At 54.5% G+C, this 18724-nt stretch overlaps 1 protein-coding gene across 1 annotated transcript in view; it reads left to right on the forward strand.

Moving 5' to 3' along the window:
- Positions 1-18297, forward strand: part of CAMK2A (calcium/calmodulin dependent protein kinase II alpha) — a 59331-nt gene extending 41034 nt beyond the window's left edge. The window contains exons 14-19 of the mRNA XM_021697078.2: positions 3255-3287; positions 4270-4318; positions 10725-10800; positions 13339-13433; positions 17710-17938; positions 18237-18297. Of these exons, the coding sequence (XP_021552753.2) occupies positions 3255-3287; positions 4270-4318; positions 10725-10800; positions 13339-13433; positions 17710-17938; positions 18237-18240 (486 nt within the window). The 3' untranslated portion in view covers positions 18241-18297. The remainder of the gene's footprint in view (positions 1-3254; positions 3288-4269; positions 4319-10724; positions 10801-13338; positions 13434-17709; positions 17939-18236) is intronic.
- The last annotated feature ends 427 nt before the right edge of the window (positions 18298-18724 follow it).

An 18724-nucleotide genomic window follows, 5' to 3' on the forward strand; every position in this document is an offset into this window, starting at 1 on the left:
ATTCCCACCTCCCAGGGCTGCTTGTGAGGATGAAGGAAGATAATGGGTGTTGAGGATTTAGCTGGCACGGGATACATGCTCATGAGATGCTAGCCAGTATTATGTTTTCTAGATTAGACTTGCAAGTAAGATTTCTCTTGAAGAAAAGTTTGATCAAGGAAGTATTTGGAAACACAGATCTAAAGCCAACCCAATTTATGAAGTTAACACCCGCTTATCCCATATCCTATGACGGCATCCAGAATTGAGTTCCGGCTTACTTGCTGTTTTGGGTTACCCATGAATCAAACTCTCTCCCCTCTCTAATTGGAAAGGGCAATGGGGGGATGTGCGATTTGGGGGTGGCCCAGTTTGGAGCAGCTGGGGCCCTCTCGGCCATAGCGTGTAGACACTGGGGATGCTGGGTTCCCTGGGAAAAATCATAATTGGGAGATATAGGGCAGAGGCCACCGGGGCCAGTGGGCTGTGGCCCAGGTCAGTGGAGGAGGAGGGGGCAGACAGAGGGCTACCCCGTCTGCTTGGCTCTTAGCTTGGCCCTGGCAAAGGGCTGACACAGAGCCACGGGTGTGAGGTCAGGGCCTCCCTCAGGCTGGGTCTTGGGACGAAGCTTTCTTCTGGCTCCTCTCCAGGCAAGGCCAGGAGGCAAAGCCTGTCTGAGGTCAAGGACATCGCAGAGCATGGTGGCCAGTCACTGCAGGGCTTACCAGTGGGCACGGCTGAAGAAAAAGCCACTCCTTCCTGTAGCGGCAGGATGGACCCTGAGTGACTTCTCAGGGTGGCTCGGGTGTGGATGAAGAGAGACCCAAAGGCTATTCCTGGCCAGACTGTCTCTTTGTAGCTCAGCTTCCTGCCCCTTTTGGGGGTGGAGAAGGAGAAAAGTCCAGCTGGAAGATGAGAGTAACCAGGGGACCTGCCCGGGATTTGGGGAGCCGGCCTGGGGTCCAGCCATGTGTTTCACTACGAGTGATGCTGGACCTCAGGTCAAGAAGCTGTGGTTTTGCCGGGCCCCATCATCCCCCCCTTTGGAGACTTGTGTCATCAGTTCTGCCGTCCGTGCAAGGGGGGGAAGGGCAGGTGGGGCCAGCAAGAGGCTTGCACCAGACTGGGCCTTGGGGAATCACACCATGAGCTCCTTTAAGCAACACATGTTCAGCCCCAGTGGGGAAGTACGTATTCTTCTTACAACGTGGTCCCTGGAGAAACCACCACGTTCATCGGAGGCATAGCTGGAGGGAAGATGGGCTGGCTGGAGAACAGAGATACTGTACTTTATGGGCTTGTAGGGGCTTCTCGAGGCTAATGTTGACCCTACCTTATTTCTACCATCTTTGCTAGCCTTAGAACCATGCTTCTACACGTGGTTCTGACAGATGTGACTCTACTTGTGGTGAGAGACCCTGGTCAGTACGGGGTTATTATTAGTACCGTCATCATTTGTGATCCAGGAAAATCGAGTCTTTCTGTTCCCGAGGAGTGCTGACCCCCCCACGCCCCGCCACCGCTAAGCCTCCACTTCTATGAGGAGCGGCCGACTGCTCCCACCCCTCAGCCCCACTCACTGCCCCCTGTTCGTGTCCCATCCGTGCCATCGTGACTGCTCTCCCCCATGTCCCATCCTGTCACTGTATGTCCGACTCTGATGCAGTCTCTGCTCTGTGTTCCCTCCTCGTGTCCCGCCTGGAACCCTGTGCCCCGTGTTCCTCAGGTTTCTGCTGACGGCGAGCTGGGAGGGCCTGTCCCCTCCCATGTACACCGTGCCTGGCCGGGCTCCGGCCAGAAGTGAGGCCGACCCTAGGGCCTGGCTGCAGGCTGCTGGCTGTGGGAATCCCACTATCTACCCAGCTGGGGCGGAGGCAGGGACCATGAGCCTTTACGCCGGGTGATGCCCAGTGAGCCACTTCTGCCATGTCTGTGGGGACCCTGGAAGGACAGCACAGGATCCTGGGCTCCGGGCCCTCAGAGGCTCCTGGATCTTGGAGTCAGAAAGCCCAGAATTAGACCTAAGGATCCTCAGAGAATAGCCAGTGCCTCCCTCAGGGCAAAGGCCCACCCTGAGGGCGTCTCAAGTCCTTCCCTGCACACACCGCCACCCACCGCCCCATAGCACAGCAAGGAGAACAGCCTCCAGGCCTCTCAGATGGAAGCGCGTCCGGGAAGGACGAGCCGAGGCAGAGCAGTCAGGCTGCGGGGTCTGGAGACCTGGACAGAGGAGAAAGTCTACATTCAGGGGTTCTAGCGTCCACTCTGCTACCAGCCAGATGAGAGACCTCGGGTGGGTCACTGTCCGTCTCTGGGCCCCAGCTTCCCATCCGTGCAATGCAAGTGTTAGACCTGCAGCCTTCCCTGAATGCGAGTCTTTACGACTCCTGGCTTAGAGTGAGAGAACGAGAGGACAATGTGTCCTCCTCTCTCTTTCTCCCCTTTCCTTGCTTCCACGGCCAATAATACGAGTGAAGCTGCAAATCCTCCAAAAGCTGGACTAGGAGGGATGGCAGGGCTCAGCTGTGCGTCTGGCTGTGCCTCAGTTTCTCTGTCAACATAAGGGAGCTGAACAGGCCTGTCGCTGGGAAGCTGGGACCACAAGCAGGATTTCAAAGGCCACTCAGAGGACTGGTTTCCATAGCCAGGCCTGCTTTGAAGTTACCTGGGGATACTGTTTAAAATGCAGATACCCAGGCCCCTCCCCAGACCTAGTTATTGAACTCCTTGAGGGGGCCTTGTTATGTTTCTTTTGGACAGGTTTCCCAAGTGACTCTGACACTCAACCAAACCAGGGGTGGGGTTCTTTTAGTAGAGACACACGGGGAGGCTAGGAGGAGGCACTGGGCCTCATCTCCAGACCTGAGCACCCTTTTGTCCTGCAAGAACTTTGGCTTCCAGAGGCCTCAGGCAATTGGCATCCAAGGCCCAGGGTTTGTTGCCCCCATCAGAGCTTGGTGTAGAGGGAGGCCTGGTCCAAGGGAGGCTTGGGCCAGAGCTTGCTGGTTGGATGGTGAGCCCCAGGTGGCTGTGCATGAGGCCCCCAGGAGCTTCAGGCTGACAGAGGACTGGCCCTGCTGGGCAGTTCTTGCTCGTGGCCCTGACTTCTTGCCCCAATGTCATGCTGGCAAGGGACTGTAGAGGATGACCCTGAGGCCCATCATCCTTCCAAACCTCCCCTGTCGTTCGTTTCTTTGCTCCCTGCTGTTTCTCTGCTCCCTGCCGTTTTCACGCTGTGTCTTTTCCTGTCCCATCTCTTCTCCTTGTTTTTCCAGAAAAGAAAGTCCAGTTCCAGCGTTCAGTTAATGGTGAGTGTCTGCCGTCTCCCAAACGCCGGTAAATGCTGGGCCTCGAACCCTCGCTCCTGCCTCCCTCCTGCAGGCTGCACTGGGAACCCGGGGCGGGGAGAGGGTGCTCAGGGCGTGCTTGGTACGTGTGCCTTGTGTGACAATCTGTGTGTTGCGTGTGTGTGTTGTTTGCGTGTTTCTGTTGACACCTCCAACTCCATGGCCCAGACCAGCCGCCTGGCCGTAGACCTGAGAACCCCCTCAGGTATGAAGGGTGATTTGAACCCCATCCCACGTCCAGCCCTTGGCTTCTTGCTTCTCCCCGCCCTCTGCTCTAGATCTCATCTCAGGGCTTGGTTTGTGCCGGTTGTGGCGCGGGGGGGGCTTGGTTTGGCCAAAGGAGTGGGCGCCAGAGAGGCCCTTCTTGAGCTTCTCGATGCTCCCCAGGGCCTGCCGGTGGCAGAGGGGCCACCAGCCCCTGTCTCTGTCTAGGGGTTCCAGTGGTGGCATGGTGGCCCACATCCCTCTTCTTCTGATTCCATGGCTGTCTCCCGCAGTTGTGTGGTTTTTCTCCCCCTGAAAAGCCCAGCCTCTCTCACACTGGGCCTCCCCACCTCTCTCTCTTCCTCTCCTGCCAGTGTGTGTATTCCTTCCCCATTCTGTGGCCACCATGAGCCTCTCTGCTCTTCCACACCCCCTCTTTGCTCCCTCAAGCAGACAGGGCCGGGGAGCCCTCCCAGCCCTCCCAGAAAGGCCAGGGTTCTCCTCGCATCCACCCCTTCATCCACGCCCCCTGCCACCAGCCACCTGCTTAGCTGGGCCCTTCCCCTCCTTAGGCTCGGAAATCTGGCAGGGTTTTCAGGGCAGCATCTGGATGGCAGAGCCGGGGGTGCTTACAGAAACCGGGCCGCAGCATCAGGCAGCCGGGGGGCAGCCCCCCACGGGCCGAGCCTCTTCCTGCTTGCCAGCTGGGCCTCACCGCCTCCCGTGTTCTCTTTGGCAGGAATCTTCAGAGAGTACCAACACCACCATTGAGGATGAAGACACCAAAGGTAGGGGGGGCCTTGCCTTCAGCGTCTGGGCCCCCCGGGCCTCCCGGCAGGCCCCCTTCACTGACAGCCCCGGCCTGAAAGGGCCCCAGGGCCGACCTTGTGTTCTGCTCCTCCACAGACAACCTGACCGTAGCCCCTTGCAGACTGGGCAGTGCCACCGCAAGGCACTGTGTCCCGTGCAAGGTACTCGGTCCCCCGGCGGTACGCAGACGGACTGTGCTTCCTGTAGGGGTTGTGTGCGTAGTTTAGTACGTTTTAGGGGGAAAAATTAACCTATTCAGGTCACAATGTATCATGGTGGCATACATTTTCTTTTTGAATTTTTTTTTAAAAAATGAGTTGATTTTAGGGGCGCCTGGCCGGCTCCGTCGGTGGAGCGTGCGACTCTTGATCTTGGGGTCGTGAGTTCAAGCCCCACGTTGGGCGTAGAGCTTACTTTAAAAATAAAGAAATAAATAAATAATAAACATGAATTGATTCTAAAAACATGAAGTGAGAAGAGGAAGGGAAGGGAAAGCAAAAATTCAGAAAATTCAGGTGACAAGAAACATTGCCTAAGACCAACCCCCAAAAGGCAGGGGCTGCTGTAGCCAGTGGCTGACAGTCTCCACAAGCCTTCAGATGGAGGAAGGAGCAAAACCCCAGAGAACTGTGACCGGCTTAGTAAGAGGGGAGCTAATAAGGACGATAATCGTGGCTGCCCTGCGCGGGGCACTTGCTGCGTGCTAGACCCGGTCCAAGTGCCTTACATTTACCTGAGCTGTGAGCTGGGCACTGTGGTCCAGCCCATTCTACAGCCTGGGAAACAGAGGTTGGGTAAATTGGCCCAAGGTCCCCTAGCTCCTAAGGGTGGAATTAGGATTTGAACCCCGGGCAATGTGGCTCCAGGGCCCCGCCTCGTAACCGTGGCTCGAAGGCTCGGTGCGTGGCAAGCGTGCTTGGAGTTGGAGGAGGAAGAATGAGTGTCACCTTCTGCTAAGGGGACCCACATCCTTGGACGAGTTAGCAAAGTCCTACTGTCCTGCCCGCCCCGCCGTCCTCGGGGCCCGGGTTCTCGCACTCCGTGCATGTCAGAGACCCCCGGGAGTCTCTGCACCGTAGAAGCACACCACTGACCTGGAGAGATTGCAGCTGTACCAGGGTGCACATTTTTCCATTTAGATACTGGCCCCTAAAAGAGTACAGCGAAGGGGCAAAGGGCATTTTATGACGTGACAAACATTTTTGCACAGTTGCGTTTCCACATGTAAAGGCAGTTTGGCACACTGAGCACCATGACTACCTCCCGCCTCCACCCGGGTGCCTTGGAAGATCAGCCCCACCCTGTGGGTCCCTGTGTGGTCATTCCCAGTCGGGCCGTGGGGGCGGTCACTTCATCACCACAGCCTGGCGCTGGAGCAGATCTGTCTTCCACCATGGCGCTAGGGACGACCTTTAAAAACCAATGATCTTGTAGAAAAACTCCCCACTGGGGGCAAGTGTACATTCTAAGTCCCTCAGGTGTGTTTTCCAACCACATTCCCAGCCCTGTCGCTGCGGACTCTGATTCCATAGGTTTGTGGTGGGCCAAGACATGGCATTTCCAAGACTGTCCCCACATTTGAGGCTCGCTGTCCTAATGATAAGAGGCACCGGGATTTTGAAAAACCCTTACGGCCTCATAGTGCTGGTCTTGGAGCAGACAGGGATCATAGAGGTGAACTGGCTCTGTGCTTCTTCACGGCAGTCCATTTGCTAGGTGACTTTGGACAACTTACTCAACCTCTCTGAGTCTTAGTTTTCCTTCGGTAAAGGGTTGATGATAATACTATCAATCTCAGAGGACTGCTGTGCGGATGAAATGGGAGGCTGTGTATAAAGTGATTTCACAGTGTTTGGCACTGGTAATGGTTTAATAAATTTTAATTTCTTTTTTTTCAAACTGGAGCTTATGGCTGAATGACAGGAAGCCACATGAAATTTTCTTGGAGCATCAGTTTTACTCAAAGATTGTTTTAAGACAGATATTTATATGTTAGAAATATTTGGAAAGGAATGCAAAATTTGTATGTGTTATAAATGTAAATGTGACCCATCGAAGACATTTTCCACCTGGGGTAATGGCTCTGGGTGGTATCCCTGAGGCCCCACATTTGCTGTCATGAGACTCTGCTCTAGAGAGATCAGGATGGGAAAATTTGTGGAGTCTTAAATTTTAGTTCCCCCTTTTACAGAGGGGCATCTGAGGCCCAGAGAGAAAGGGCACGTCCAGGTTATTAATGGCAGAATTGGAGCCCCATTCTCTGCCTCAGTTTCCCACATGTAAAAGGCCATGTCTGATAGAAGAGACGCTGGCTCAGCCAGGAGCTTCTCCCTGTGTTTGGCAGGAGAGAGGAGCCCTGTGCCTCCCCCAGCTTCTTCAGGCCTCAGAGAAAGTTTAAAAAAAAAAAAAACCATTTTCTGGTGTTAATTTGTTAAGTCTTCTCACTAAGTGAGAATAGCAGCTGGTGGGGTAGATTCTGACCTAACATTAAAGTTAATTAGAAATGTCATCCTCCAGGGAACATTTTCCCCTGAGCAAAGAAAGAGACATTAATATTTCAGAGCACCTCAGGCTTAATGCACAGGCCTCTGGCCCTCTGAGCTGCGCGGACGGGACTCTGCCAGGCTTCCTTCCTACTTCCCTACCTCCTACTGGTCAGTTCCGTGAAAAATTAATTTCCTCCCCAACCCAAAGAGCTTCCTCAGAATCTAGACAGAGACCTTCTGGGAAGTACCAGCCAGGAATGCTGATCCCATCTGAGCCTCAGCATGCTGTGTGACCTTCGGAGAGTGCCTTAACCTCTCTGGGGCCTCAGCTTTCCCATCTGAATGAGAGCACTCCTGGATGGCAGATGAGAAATGCCAGAGGTTGCTGCTGAGAAGCTGCTGAATGAATCTCTCACAGCAACAGGACTGCTGAGGACATGGAAGGGACCCAAAACCAGAGTGAGTTTCTCTAGATCTAAGAAGCACCAGATTCCCAGATCTTCTGTCCTAGAAATGAAGCTACTAGGGAGATTTCTGCCCACTAGCTTTCCACTGTTGGCAAACTTGATGTCCTGAGTGTCTAGAGGCATAGCCAAGTCAGGCATTGTCCCTGGATGCATTAATAGAGGTATAGTGTCCAGAATTAGGGAGGGGATAGAGTTCTGCCCCAGACCTGATATTCTGCCATATTCAAGCCACATTGAGGATTGTGTGCTAACACTCAGGAAGGCCTTTAAACAGCTCAAGGACCCTCAAAGAGTGGATGGCCAGCTTAACTCAGATCCTGCAAACCCTATCCTCGAGGCTTTCAGCCCTGGAAAGAGAAGACTAGTAGAGGGGGAGGGCACTGGGTCTGGGCAAGCAGGTGCACACTTTGGGGCCCCAGAAAGCAAGAGGCTTTCAGGGGGGAGAGTCTGACTTTAAAGAAGAAGGAGGTGGGTGCAAAGGGAGAGATGCCTGACAGTGTGTCAGGCTTCCTGGCAGGCTGCAAGCCCCAAAGTTCCAATCAAGATGGAAGCATCCATCACATCTCAGGCTGCTGGGAAGCATCCATGCCCTGGCTAAAGACCAGAGGCTGTCCTCAGGGAGAACTTCCAATTCAGAGATTTCCAGATGATAATAATCATAGCTCTTATTCACGGACTGCCAGGCACTCCTCTAAATGCTTTATATTATGCATCATTATTGACATAAATGAGTTGATAGGAAGGGCTTGAACAGTAGCCGGTTCTTAGTGAGAACCATATATGTGTTAGTTATTTCTAGTGATGCATCCTTAACTCGGTCCTTAGAACCACCCTGTGAGGTAAGTACCATTAGAAGCTCCATTATACATACGGGAAAACTGAGGCATGGAGAAGTACCTTGCCCAAGGTCACAGTTACTAAGTAGCAGAGTCAGGATCCAAACCCAGGGAGTCTGGCTCCAGAATCCAGGCCCCTGACCACTTTCCTAGTGTCTCTGGGATGGCAGTGAGAAGGAGCCCATGGGAGGTAGGGCATTAATTAAGCACAGGCTTATGGAATGTCAGGCTGGAAGGAATCTTAACGTCTGTGCAGAGAAAGCTAGGAGGCGGCACAGGTCCCATGGCCTGCCGGGAGCACGTGGATCCGCTCTGGATCATCACCCTGCTCATGCGTGGGAGTGGAATGAGGAGTCTCCTGGCAGGGATGGGTGTCTTCTTGCCCTTGGTCTCCATGAAGGAAGGCAGAGTTGGGCAGCAGGCCAGGCTTTTGGGCTCCAAGGGACAGAGACCCCCTGGCAACTTGGTAGATTCCAGCACACAGGGCGAAGACAACAGCCCCAGGCCCTGGTTCAGTCCACCCACCAATTCATTCATTCCTGCCTCCTCTGCCCCCGCCCCAGGCAAGACCTCAGTCTCATGGCCCAAGACAGGCTCACCCCCAGCCCTGGTAAATCTTAGCAGAGCCAGGAGATAAAGAATTAGCCCCTCGCTGTGCTACTGACATTGAAGACAGTGACAATTACGTCTACGGAGCCCCCACCCGTGCCAAGAGCCATGCTGGGCACAGGGCCCCTGCCCTGAGGACAGTGTGACGGGTTTTGGGGCCGCAAACTCTGGTGGGGGCGGTCGGCCCCCCACAGCAGACCAGTCAACCTCTCACCTCCGGTTTGCCCATCTCTGACGTGGAAGTGATAGCCACATGAAGCCGTGCGTGAGGCTTCCAGATGCTGCAGGCTGAGCACGCGGTGTAACGCCTAGTGTGCTTGTTCATGCAGTGGGGAATGCCTGTGGGGCCGGGTCTGTTCCAGGTCCAGGCGTCCAGTGTGACAAGGGCAGCCATAGCCCAGCTTCCACGGAGCACGTCTCTGAGTTGGGAAATAGACAAGTGTGCGGGCCTAACCCGTCAGGGAGCACGGGGTGGAGGGGGGTAGGGGGTGCTGTGGAAAACGCCCTGGGCTGGGAGCCAGACTCTGCACCAAGGTGTTCTATGTCCTTGGGCAAGTCAACCCCTTCCTGGGCCTCCATTTCCGCCACAGTTTGACAAGGAGGCTGAGTCCCTGGTCCCCACAGGTTCTTTCAGCCTGGATGTTGTAGGATTCTGTGTCCTCTGGGCCTGAGGTGAGCTCCCTGGCAGCAGATGGGGTAGAGTGGCACGGCAGTGGTGAGGAAGGGGGCAGGGACGGGGCCTCAGCCAGGCGTGCTCCCCTCCCTCCGTCCCAGACTGAGACATGGCAGCGTGCCCAAGTACCTCACAGGAGGCTGCTCCGTAGGCCAGCCAGCTGACGGGGTTGCAAGTGAAGTTTGGACCTGTGGTGGGGAGAGCCTGCCCCAGGGAACCGCGCCAGGCTTCTGGTGGGACAGTCCTGCTGGGAGCCAGGACACCCGGCTCCAAGTCCCTGCGTCCCCGAGGCTCAGTCTCCGCGTGCGTCAGATCAGGGGGTGCTGGCCTTGCTGACCTCCCGGGGTGTGGCCACCTGGCTAGGGGGAGGCAGGGAGTGGCAGCGCTTAGAAGTGTGTACCTACTGTGTGCCAGGCGCTTGGTGCGCAGTGCCTCATCCCACCTCGTTACCTCATCACCGGGAGCGGGGCTTGTTGTCTTGGTCGGACAGCCCAGGAGTCCTGTGGCCGCGTCACACAGCTTGTGAGGACCTGCGCCGGGACTGACGTGAAGTCTGTCTGGTACTCAAGTCTGGGTTTGGCACTGGAGGGACGAGAGGTGGTGCTGTTTCCATTTCACAGCTGGGAAAACTGGGGCTCAGAACAGCGCCCATCTAATGTGAAAGCGGATGCCTAAGCCTCTACCAGAAAGACCAGCGATTCGTCGTGTTTCGGGGTGGACAGCGGAGGCCAGGTCTCAGCAACCGGGATTCATTATGGCTAGAAAGTGCTGAACCCCTCAGTGCCTGATTCCTATCGGCCCCCAAATGGAGCAAAAAGCTCACCCAGACCTAAGGGATGAGTAAGCCCTAAGACCTTCCTTAAGGGCCCCAGTTTGGGCCCAGGGAGAGCCCCTGGTTCGTGGCTGCTAGTGACAACCACCGCTGTTGACCCAGTTTTGATTCAGGTGGCAAAGCAAGGGGACGGAGAAGCGTATTTTGGAGTCAGCTTGGCTTCCCGTCAGGCCTAACATCAGAACGTCCACCATGCATGCTTCACCGAGGCAAAGGCTGCAAACCAGGACAATGGCTCTGCCCTTTGCAGCTGAGGGAAATTTCCCACCTTTCTCCACCTTTCTGGGCCTCAGTTTCTGCTTCTGTGAAATGGGAGTGATGATACCGACCTCCCAGGGATAATGTGAGGCTAACGGAGACCGTCTCTACGAGGCCGTCAGATCCTAGCGCAGGGCCTGGCCTATGATAGGGACTCAGAAAATGGTAGTTGGTGCTTCATTACTATTACTATCATTTCTCTGTGTCTCCTCCTGCCTTACAGTGCGGAAACAGGAGATTATTAAAGTGACAGAGCAGCTGATTGAAGCCATAAGCAATGGAGATTTTGAGTCCTACACGTGAGTCGGCTGGGTCCATTCTGCATGTCCTGCCTGGATCGTTGTTCAGGGGGCGCTGATGGCTAACTTTGGGGGTCCTCGTCTCTGACCCTCAGTCACTCACTCTGCATGTGCCGTGAACCAGACTGAACTCATACTTCTGTTTTGCATTTAGACTTTATGCTTTAATGAAGCTTTCTGTTCACAGTACTCTGTATCTCGGTCCTCCTCCTATCCTCCTCCTCATCTCTTGTTCCCCAGGAGGAACTCCAACAAAACTCCTTTGCTTCCCCACCACAGCACGGGCCCCCTCAGGAGATGAGTGGGGAAGGAGGGGAGGGAGGCGGGCCTCTCTTCAGACCTGCTGCATGGGCCTGCTCCTCACCCTGGACCTCCTCAGGCCTCTGACCTCAGGTGGGCAGGAGTAGGCAGGAACCCATAGGGTGCGTCCTCCAGTGAGCAGGGGCGAGCAAAAGAACCTCAAAACAGAACCTTAAATCCTCTGGGGAATAAGCCCAAGTGTCCAAAAATAACATAAAATGAAACAGATGGTACGAGATGTCCCCTACCCACCTGGACCAGCCTGTCAAGGGGCGGCTGTGTGCAAAGGCTGGGCTGGAGCGCCCCCTAGTGTCCACCCCCACACTGCCTGGTCTGGCCCAGAAGCAGGCCCACTCCGGGGAGAGGATTCTGGGCTGAGGCCTCAACATCTCAGCTAGGGCTGACAAGACCCCACATATGCATTTTGGTGGACAAAAGCTGCCAGCTGAGGCAGAATGACCCGTGCCTGTTGGGTTCAGGTGAGGTGGGAATAACCTAACTGGGATTTGGGTCTTGGGCAGCTGGTTCCCAGTTTCCACTGGGCCCAGGAGCTTAAGTTTGTCTCCCAAAGGCAGGCCAGGTGCGTTTTAATTGTGGGAGGGTTTCAGCAGCAGCGGGTGGCAAAGCCCCAGCAATCTACTGCTTCTGTCGGAGGAACCAGGACTCTAGAAGGTACAGGTGTGAGACTGAGGCCGCATGAATGCGTGTGTGCATGCACTTGTCCACACGTGCACGTTTGTGACTTTACCTGGGTAAAGCCTAAAAGCACAGAAACATGCCGTTAAACGGGTCTTGCTGCCAGCCCTCAAGAGAGCTAAATCAGCCATGGGAAGAGCCTGAGGCTATCTCTGGAAAGATACAGCCAGGGAGGGAGGGAAAGAGAGGCGGTTTCTGTGGACCCCAACCCCCCTCCCCACAGTGCCATTTCTGGGGACCCCACTCCCACCTCTGTGATGTCACTTTCCCTGGCATGTGCAGCCTACTCTAGGTTCTGACCCCGTGCCATGACCTCGGGAGCCTGTGGTATCCCGAGTCTGGCCCTGTGTAACCCTCACTCACTGAGCCTCAGTATCCCTAGATGTATAATGGACTTGGAGCAGGTGGTCTCTGAGTCACTTCAGAGTCAGGGACCCCAGAGACCTCCTGGAGAAGGGCTTCTCCAGTGGGGGTGCTCAGTCTCCCCGACACTCGGAGCTCAGGCCCCCAACCTTGAAGGATTCTGGAACTGAAGGGTCCCAAGCATCTCATATGGTCTGAGCAGGGCCACCAGCCCCTCCCAATCCACTTGGAGAATTTGAGGTCCTGAGTGGAGACGCGAGTTGTCTGGGGTCACATGGACAGGACCTCAGGGAAGAGCGGGGATAGAGTGCCCTGCAGTCACCACAGTGTCCAACTCAGACAACACGGGGCCCGATACCTGTCCTCCCGGTGGCTCCGGTTCCTCCCCGGCTTGGGATCTTTGCTTGTCCTGAGGTACTTCCTGTCCTTGGCTGCATTGTCACTGTAACGGGGGTCTGTGTTGCGCCACAGATTCCAGAGGCCTGGGGGTGGGGGAGACAGTTTTTTCCTTCCTCAACCTGGTTGTCAGGGTTCCCCAGAAGGCTGAGACCTGGAAGGGAGCTCTGAGCTGAAAATACACGCCTTCCTCCCAAGCATGACTTCATGGAAGGCTATTTCCTCACGTTACAGAAGAGGAAACTGAGGCTCACACTGAGGGCAAAAGGGGCACCTTTAAGGAAGCAAAACACACCCCCTCCAGGGACGTACCTGCTCTGCGAGCAGAAGTCACTTTCATGTGAAGGAAAAAGTCCCCCCCCCCCCCCGCCCCAGGAAGGCAAATTGGGAAAAGCCCCTCTGGGCCCCGCTGCCCTGGGCGGGGAGACGCGATGTGGAGAGGAGCCTACAGGCTGAGTTACCCCGGCCAGCGCCTGAGTGCTGCGCACGACGCTTCACGGCCCCTCGTGGCGCTCTTGCTTGATGCTGGGGGTCTTATGACCAGCGAGTGGCAGGCCCTGGAGCTGAACCCAGGCTTCCCAGTTCTAAGTGGCACCCCCTGGTGGGTGCCTCATGGTACAGTTCGCAAGCAGGGTCCCACCCACTGATCCCACTGATCCTGTGACATGAGCGCAATCACTCCAATGTCGCAGGCCCACCCTCCTCCAGTCCAGGCCCCTGGAGTGAGAGGGCAGCCCCAAGAGGCCACCCCAACCCCTCTTTCCTCTGACTTCCTCCCCCTAGGAAGATGTGTGACCCCGGGATGACGGCCTTCGAACCTGAGGCCCTGGGGAACCTGGTCGAGGGCCTGGACTTCCATCGATTCTATTTTGAAAACTGTGAGCAATCCCTTCTCTCTGGGGTGCCTGTTGTCTGCTCTCGTTCCATGTCCTGCCGGATGGCACAGCAGGGTGACGGGCAGGGCCCCCGGGGCAGCTCAGGAGCCAGCGAAGAGGAAGATCCTGTGTGGACAGGGGTTGGTACCATCTTGGTTCCCTCTCGTAACCCGGGCCCATCTGACTGCCAGCCGTCCCTCCTGGCTGAGGATGGGGACCTGGGACAAGTGTGACAAGCCCTCCCAGCCCTCTCCTGCCCCTGCCCCTGGGAGTTTACAGATGAGGGAGCCTTCCTGCCTGGGCATGCACCCATGTTACAGCCATCTAGAGGCCTGGGGCCACCCCAGCTGCCCCACTGGTCACAAGCTGGCTGGTGGGCTGTTATGCCTGTGGGTGGGCAGTCCGGGGAAGAGGAGGGGACCCGAGCTCACACTGCTGTGCCCCTGCCTGTATGTCTAGGTCTCTGTCCGCCTGTCTGTCCTTCCTGGGTCTCTCCTCTGCAGGAGAGACCCTGGCAGCTTTGCAACCAGGGGCTGTCAGGGGGGCTGAGGCTGGGCCTGACCTAGGGCGCTTTCTGCCTGTGTCCATGTCTCACCTTGGCCAGGGGTCAGACGGGGATGAACCAAAGCACGTGCAGGTTAGACTCATCTAGCTCAGGACCTAGAGGAAGGCCCGGAGAAGTGGTATACCCAGGGTACCCCAAAAGGAAGGCATATACCATTGAGGCTATGCAAGATAATTTCCGGTGCATGTGGGCACCACTTAAGACAGCACTGGTTCACACAGTGAGAAAGCTGGTCCCTTTCTAAATTCTCTTTCAATACGTCCGGCTTCATCAGGGGGAAAGGCTCAGCTGGGCGCTAAACACCTCTCTCACACTGCCTCATTTACCTCTCCAGCAAAGAAAGAACTGTCTCAGGCTCAGATCCCTTGCAGGCAAGAGCACGGAGCTAGGGTTACATAGCTTTATTTCATTTACACTGGATTTATGATTAAAGTTGTATTCTGTGATACCGGTTGTTCATTATTGATTGTGCTAGAAAGTTTTCTTTTAAAATACATTTACATAAATTAATAAAGTGTATTGATTCAAGGAAATATTTTAATGAAGTAAGTACAAGTCGATAGCAAAAACAAAGGCGGTATTTAAGTGACTGAAATAGGATCTAGTCCGGCTATACCTCACCCAGAAGGGGAAACTGAGGCCCAGAGAGGGGAAGTGACTCATCCGAAGGAACCCAGAAAGTCAGTGGCAGAACCCAGTCCTGACTTGTTCCTCCCCATCCCTGCCCCGGGCTGCCCCCTCTCATCTGCGTGTTAGCAGCCCCCAGCCGGACACTCCTCTCCTGCCTGCACCCAATTAGACTGACCTTATAGACTGGAGTGGTCCAAGAACACCCCCAACAAGCTGTGAAGAAAGAAGTTGCCTTTTCCTTTGATTAATAAAACTCTGATGCTCCAAGCCTAGCAGTGGAGGTTAGATTTTCATGTGAAGAGAGGTGGCTGGACCCCAAGTTTTCCCCATCACCCTGGAGCTCCCTGGCTGATCACCATGGCCACCACTATCCAGGTCTGTCTTCTGGAGGTGCTGGTTTCCCAGAGTGAACTCCCCAATCCCCACCGAGCAGAGCAGAAACCAGGCTGAGCTGGCTGTAAAGGCCCAGAGATAATAAACACAAAGAGAAGGCTGAACTAGCTCTTGGCCTGAGTCCAGGCAGTGGGCACCCCTCACAACACCGGCCCCTTGGATTCTAGGTTTGAATGCCAAAGGGCCCCTGAGTGCAAGACCCAGAGCAACTTCTTGCCCCGGGCCGAGTCCCACCATCCTGCCTGTTTTCCCCTGCTGGAGGACCTGGCCCTTTGTCCCATGCTACCTATAAGGGTGGACATTAGAAGGCCATAGTCTATTCAGAGAACACACATGAGGGTGGTCATTTCTTTACAAATGTCCCCCAGAACCCCAGCCCTTGCCAACAACAGCGAGGCACCCTCAACATTGCTGACCTTGTTTGTTTGTCTCTTCTGAGATTGTTCTAGATTGTCCTAATTCAATCCCATCTGGAGACTGACTGCTTTTAGGTTCTATTGCATTTCTTTCAGGAAGTGGCCCAGCTTGGGACAAGTCAGATTGTTTCTCTGGACCTCAGTTTCCAGATGTGTTGAATGGATGCATTGAACTAGATGGTCCTGAGTGCCTCCAGCCCTGGTTGCTGTTGAGGATGCTTACAGAGGCCTCCTTGCATTTTGTAGGAGCGCCACTGGGTGACCTCTGACCTCTGAGGTCACTCCCAAGCCTATAATGCAAAAACTCTACATTCTCTCTGAGAACCCCAAGTTGTAACAGTCTGTTAGTCTATATATGTAAGACTGAGTGATTTGGTGTTCCATAGTCAAAGCCTGGGTAGAGTGTGATTATAATATTAGGGATGCTTTCAGTAGTCTTAAAAAAAAAAAAAAGACGTTTTACATTTTCCAGGAAACCCATGGCTCACAAACCTGGCTGGGCATCAGAATCAGAGGGTGGGGAAGGGGGAGGAGCCTTTTGAATAGTATAGATTTTTTAATTGTTATCTTCAAGAGAGGAGATGGGCAGTGTATATTTTAAACTGGTTCTCTGTGGGATTTGGACCTACATTTGGGCTACGCTAAGAGAAGGCATGAGGGTTCCTCTGAAGTCTGGGACCCTGGTGAGCCCTGTCCAGCCTCTCCCTGGGTCATTGTCTTTCTGTGCTTTTGTTTTCTATCTTGCTAAAAAAATGGAGAGTTCCTAGAACCAAAAAATTAATAATTAATAATAATAATAATCATAGTGGCTCATATTTTGCATAGAGAAAGCTGGCTTTAGGTACTTTTCTCAGTTCTGTCATGATTAGAAGAGTTATGCCTTTCTGCCTGACTCTGGAAAGCTCCATGACCTCACCCCATGACCACCAATTCCATCCTTACAATTCCAAGATCCTAGGATTGTACAATTTTAATATGACTCAGGTTTCCATAATTCCATATATCTGGAATAGGAGTGGCAAATCAGGGGTCCACAGGCCATATCTGGACTGCATATATGCTTCACGTGGCCTGCATGAGGTTTTAAATTCGAATTAGAGACCAATAATAAAAATGAGGCCTTTTCACATAAAAATCCAGATTTCCACATTCTCCTGAAAAATCAGGTGTGGCAAATGTGGATTCCACTTAGAGCTGACACTTGAACAACACGGGTTGGAACTATGCAGGTCCACTTATACACACATTTTCCCCAATAAATACAGCCCCACCCTGTAAATATATTTTCTCTTCCTTGTGATTTTCTTTTTTTTCTTTTTTAAAGATTTTATTTGTTTATTTGACAGAGAGAGAGACAGGGAGAGAGGGAATACAAGCAGGGGGGAGTGGGAGAGGGAGAAGCAGGCTTCCCATTGAGCAGGGAGCCTGATGCGGGACTCGATCCCAGGACCCTGGGATCATGACCTGAGCCGAAGGCAGACGCTTAACGACTGAGCCACCCAGGCGCCCCATCCTTGTGATTTTTTTAATAACATTTTCTTTCCTCTAGCTTACTGTATTGTAAGAATATAGCACAATAATACAAATAACATACAAAATGTGGGTTATTTGACTGTTGACGTTATCAGTAAGGCTTCCAGTCAACAGAAGGTTATTAGCAGTTAAGTATTGGGGAAGTCAAGTTATATGTGGATTTTCAAGTGGGGGGTGGGGGTGGGGCTAACTCCCCCCCTCCCCCGCATCGTTCAAGGGTCAGCTGCTCACAGAGCAGCCACCAAGGAAGCTGTGGACAGGGAGCCCTCTGCAGGTGGGACAGGGTGCGCTATTCACCACACTCTCTGCCACTCCCTATCGCTCGCTCCCTGACCCAGAGGCAAAGGGTCTGTTGCCATTTAGCATCTTATACCCCACTCACCCCCCTCGTTTATGTACTTGCCTGGCCTCTGTAGGGAACCTGGGGTTGAGACTCTGGTCTAAGTTCATCTGATTCTATAATCATAGCCCTATAGTTCCGTGTGTCTGAGATACTGTGATTCTAAAATCCCATTCCCCTGTGTTTAAAGAATTGGCATGTCTGAAATCTGGGATCTGCTCTAGCCATCTAGAAGTTCTGCCTTGACTCCTAGCTGAGCCCTGTCACAGAGACCCCTCCTGTGGAACTGAGACGGGGGGGATGTCTCTGCTGAGAGGGTCACTGGGAGATGGGGAAGTGAAGGAAGGGACACAGGAGGCCCCCAGTTGCATCTCTTCTGCCCCCTCCCATCCCCACCTCCAGTGTGGTCTCGGAACAGCAAGCCCGTGCACACCACCATCCTGAACCCCCATATCCATCTGATGGGTGACGAGTCGGCTTGCATCGCCTACATCCGCATCACACAGTACCTGGATGCGGGCGGCATCCCCCGCACGGCCCAGTCGGAGGAGACCCGCGTCTGGCACCGCCGGGACGGCAAATGGCAGATCGTCCACTTCCACAGATCTGGGGCGCCCTCCGTCCTGCCCCAGTAAGAGCCCCTCCTTCCTGCCATCTGTCATCTGGGACAGTCTAAAGGAAAGGGGTGGTGTCAGTCTGGAGGGGGACATGCTGGGGAACTTGGCTGCTGGAAGGCCACGGGGTGGGGGCTGGAGGGCCACAGGGAGGAGACCAGACCTGCAGGTTCCCTGGGGGAGGGAAGCTGGGTGGGACCCACAGGAAGCAGCGTCAGCCCCATCTAAGGATGGGGGGTGCAGGGTGGTTGCCCAAGGGAAACAGGCCGCCCTCAGAAGTACCTGCATTACCTACACACATACCATTTCTCACAGCTGAAGGACCAGGCCGGAAGCCCTGTACCGCAGAGATTTACTCTTCGTTCATGGAATGTGGCTGTTGGTTCTCCCACTTGGATTTTGCTGGAACTCCCCCAATCACGTCACCCCACTACCACCATCATCACCATCACCGTCACACCTGCGTCAAGAAAATCTGTCTGCTCACAAAAGCTATCACGACTTCCGAGCAAGTGGCACGTCTCCCTGCCACCACCTGTCACGCTGGTTCTGTGTCCCCTGCCAGGCGGGGCTTCCTCAGGCCTGGGTGCCCTGGGTGCTGGCTCCGAGGACTCCCCCTCCTGGCTGTCGTCCGCCTGGTCTTGCCTTGGCTGTAGGCCAGAATGTCCAGCTGTGTGTCCCCCCAGGGGCTGAGGAAAAAGAGGGGCAGAATCAGGAAGAATGTGGCATCCGCCCCCCATCTCCCTGTCTCTCCCTTCCAGGGTCCCCCCAGCCCCGTGAGCTGGCCTCCCCTGTGGGAGAGG

Source organism: Neomonachus schauinslandi, chromosome 7, assembly GCF_002201575.2.
Source record: "Neomonachus schauinslandi chromosome 7, ASM220157v2, whole genome shotgun sequence".
Classification (NCBI taxonomy): domain Eukaryota; kingdom Metazoa; phylum Chordata; class Mammalia; order Carnivora; family Phocidae; genus Neomonachus; species Neomonachus schauinslandi.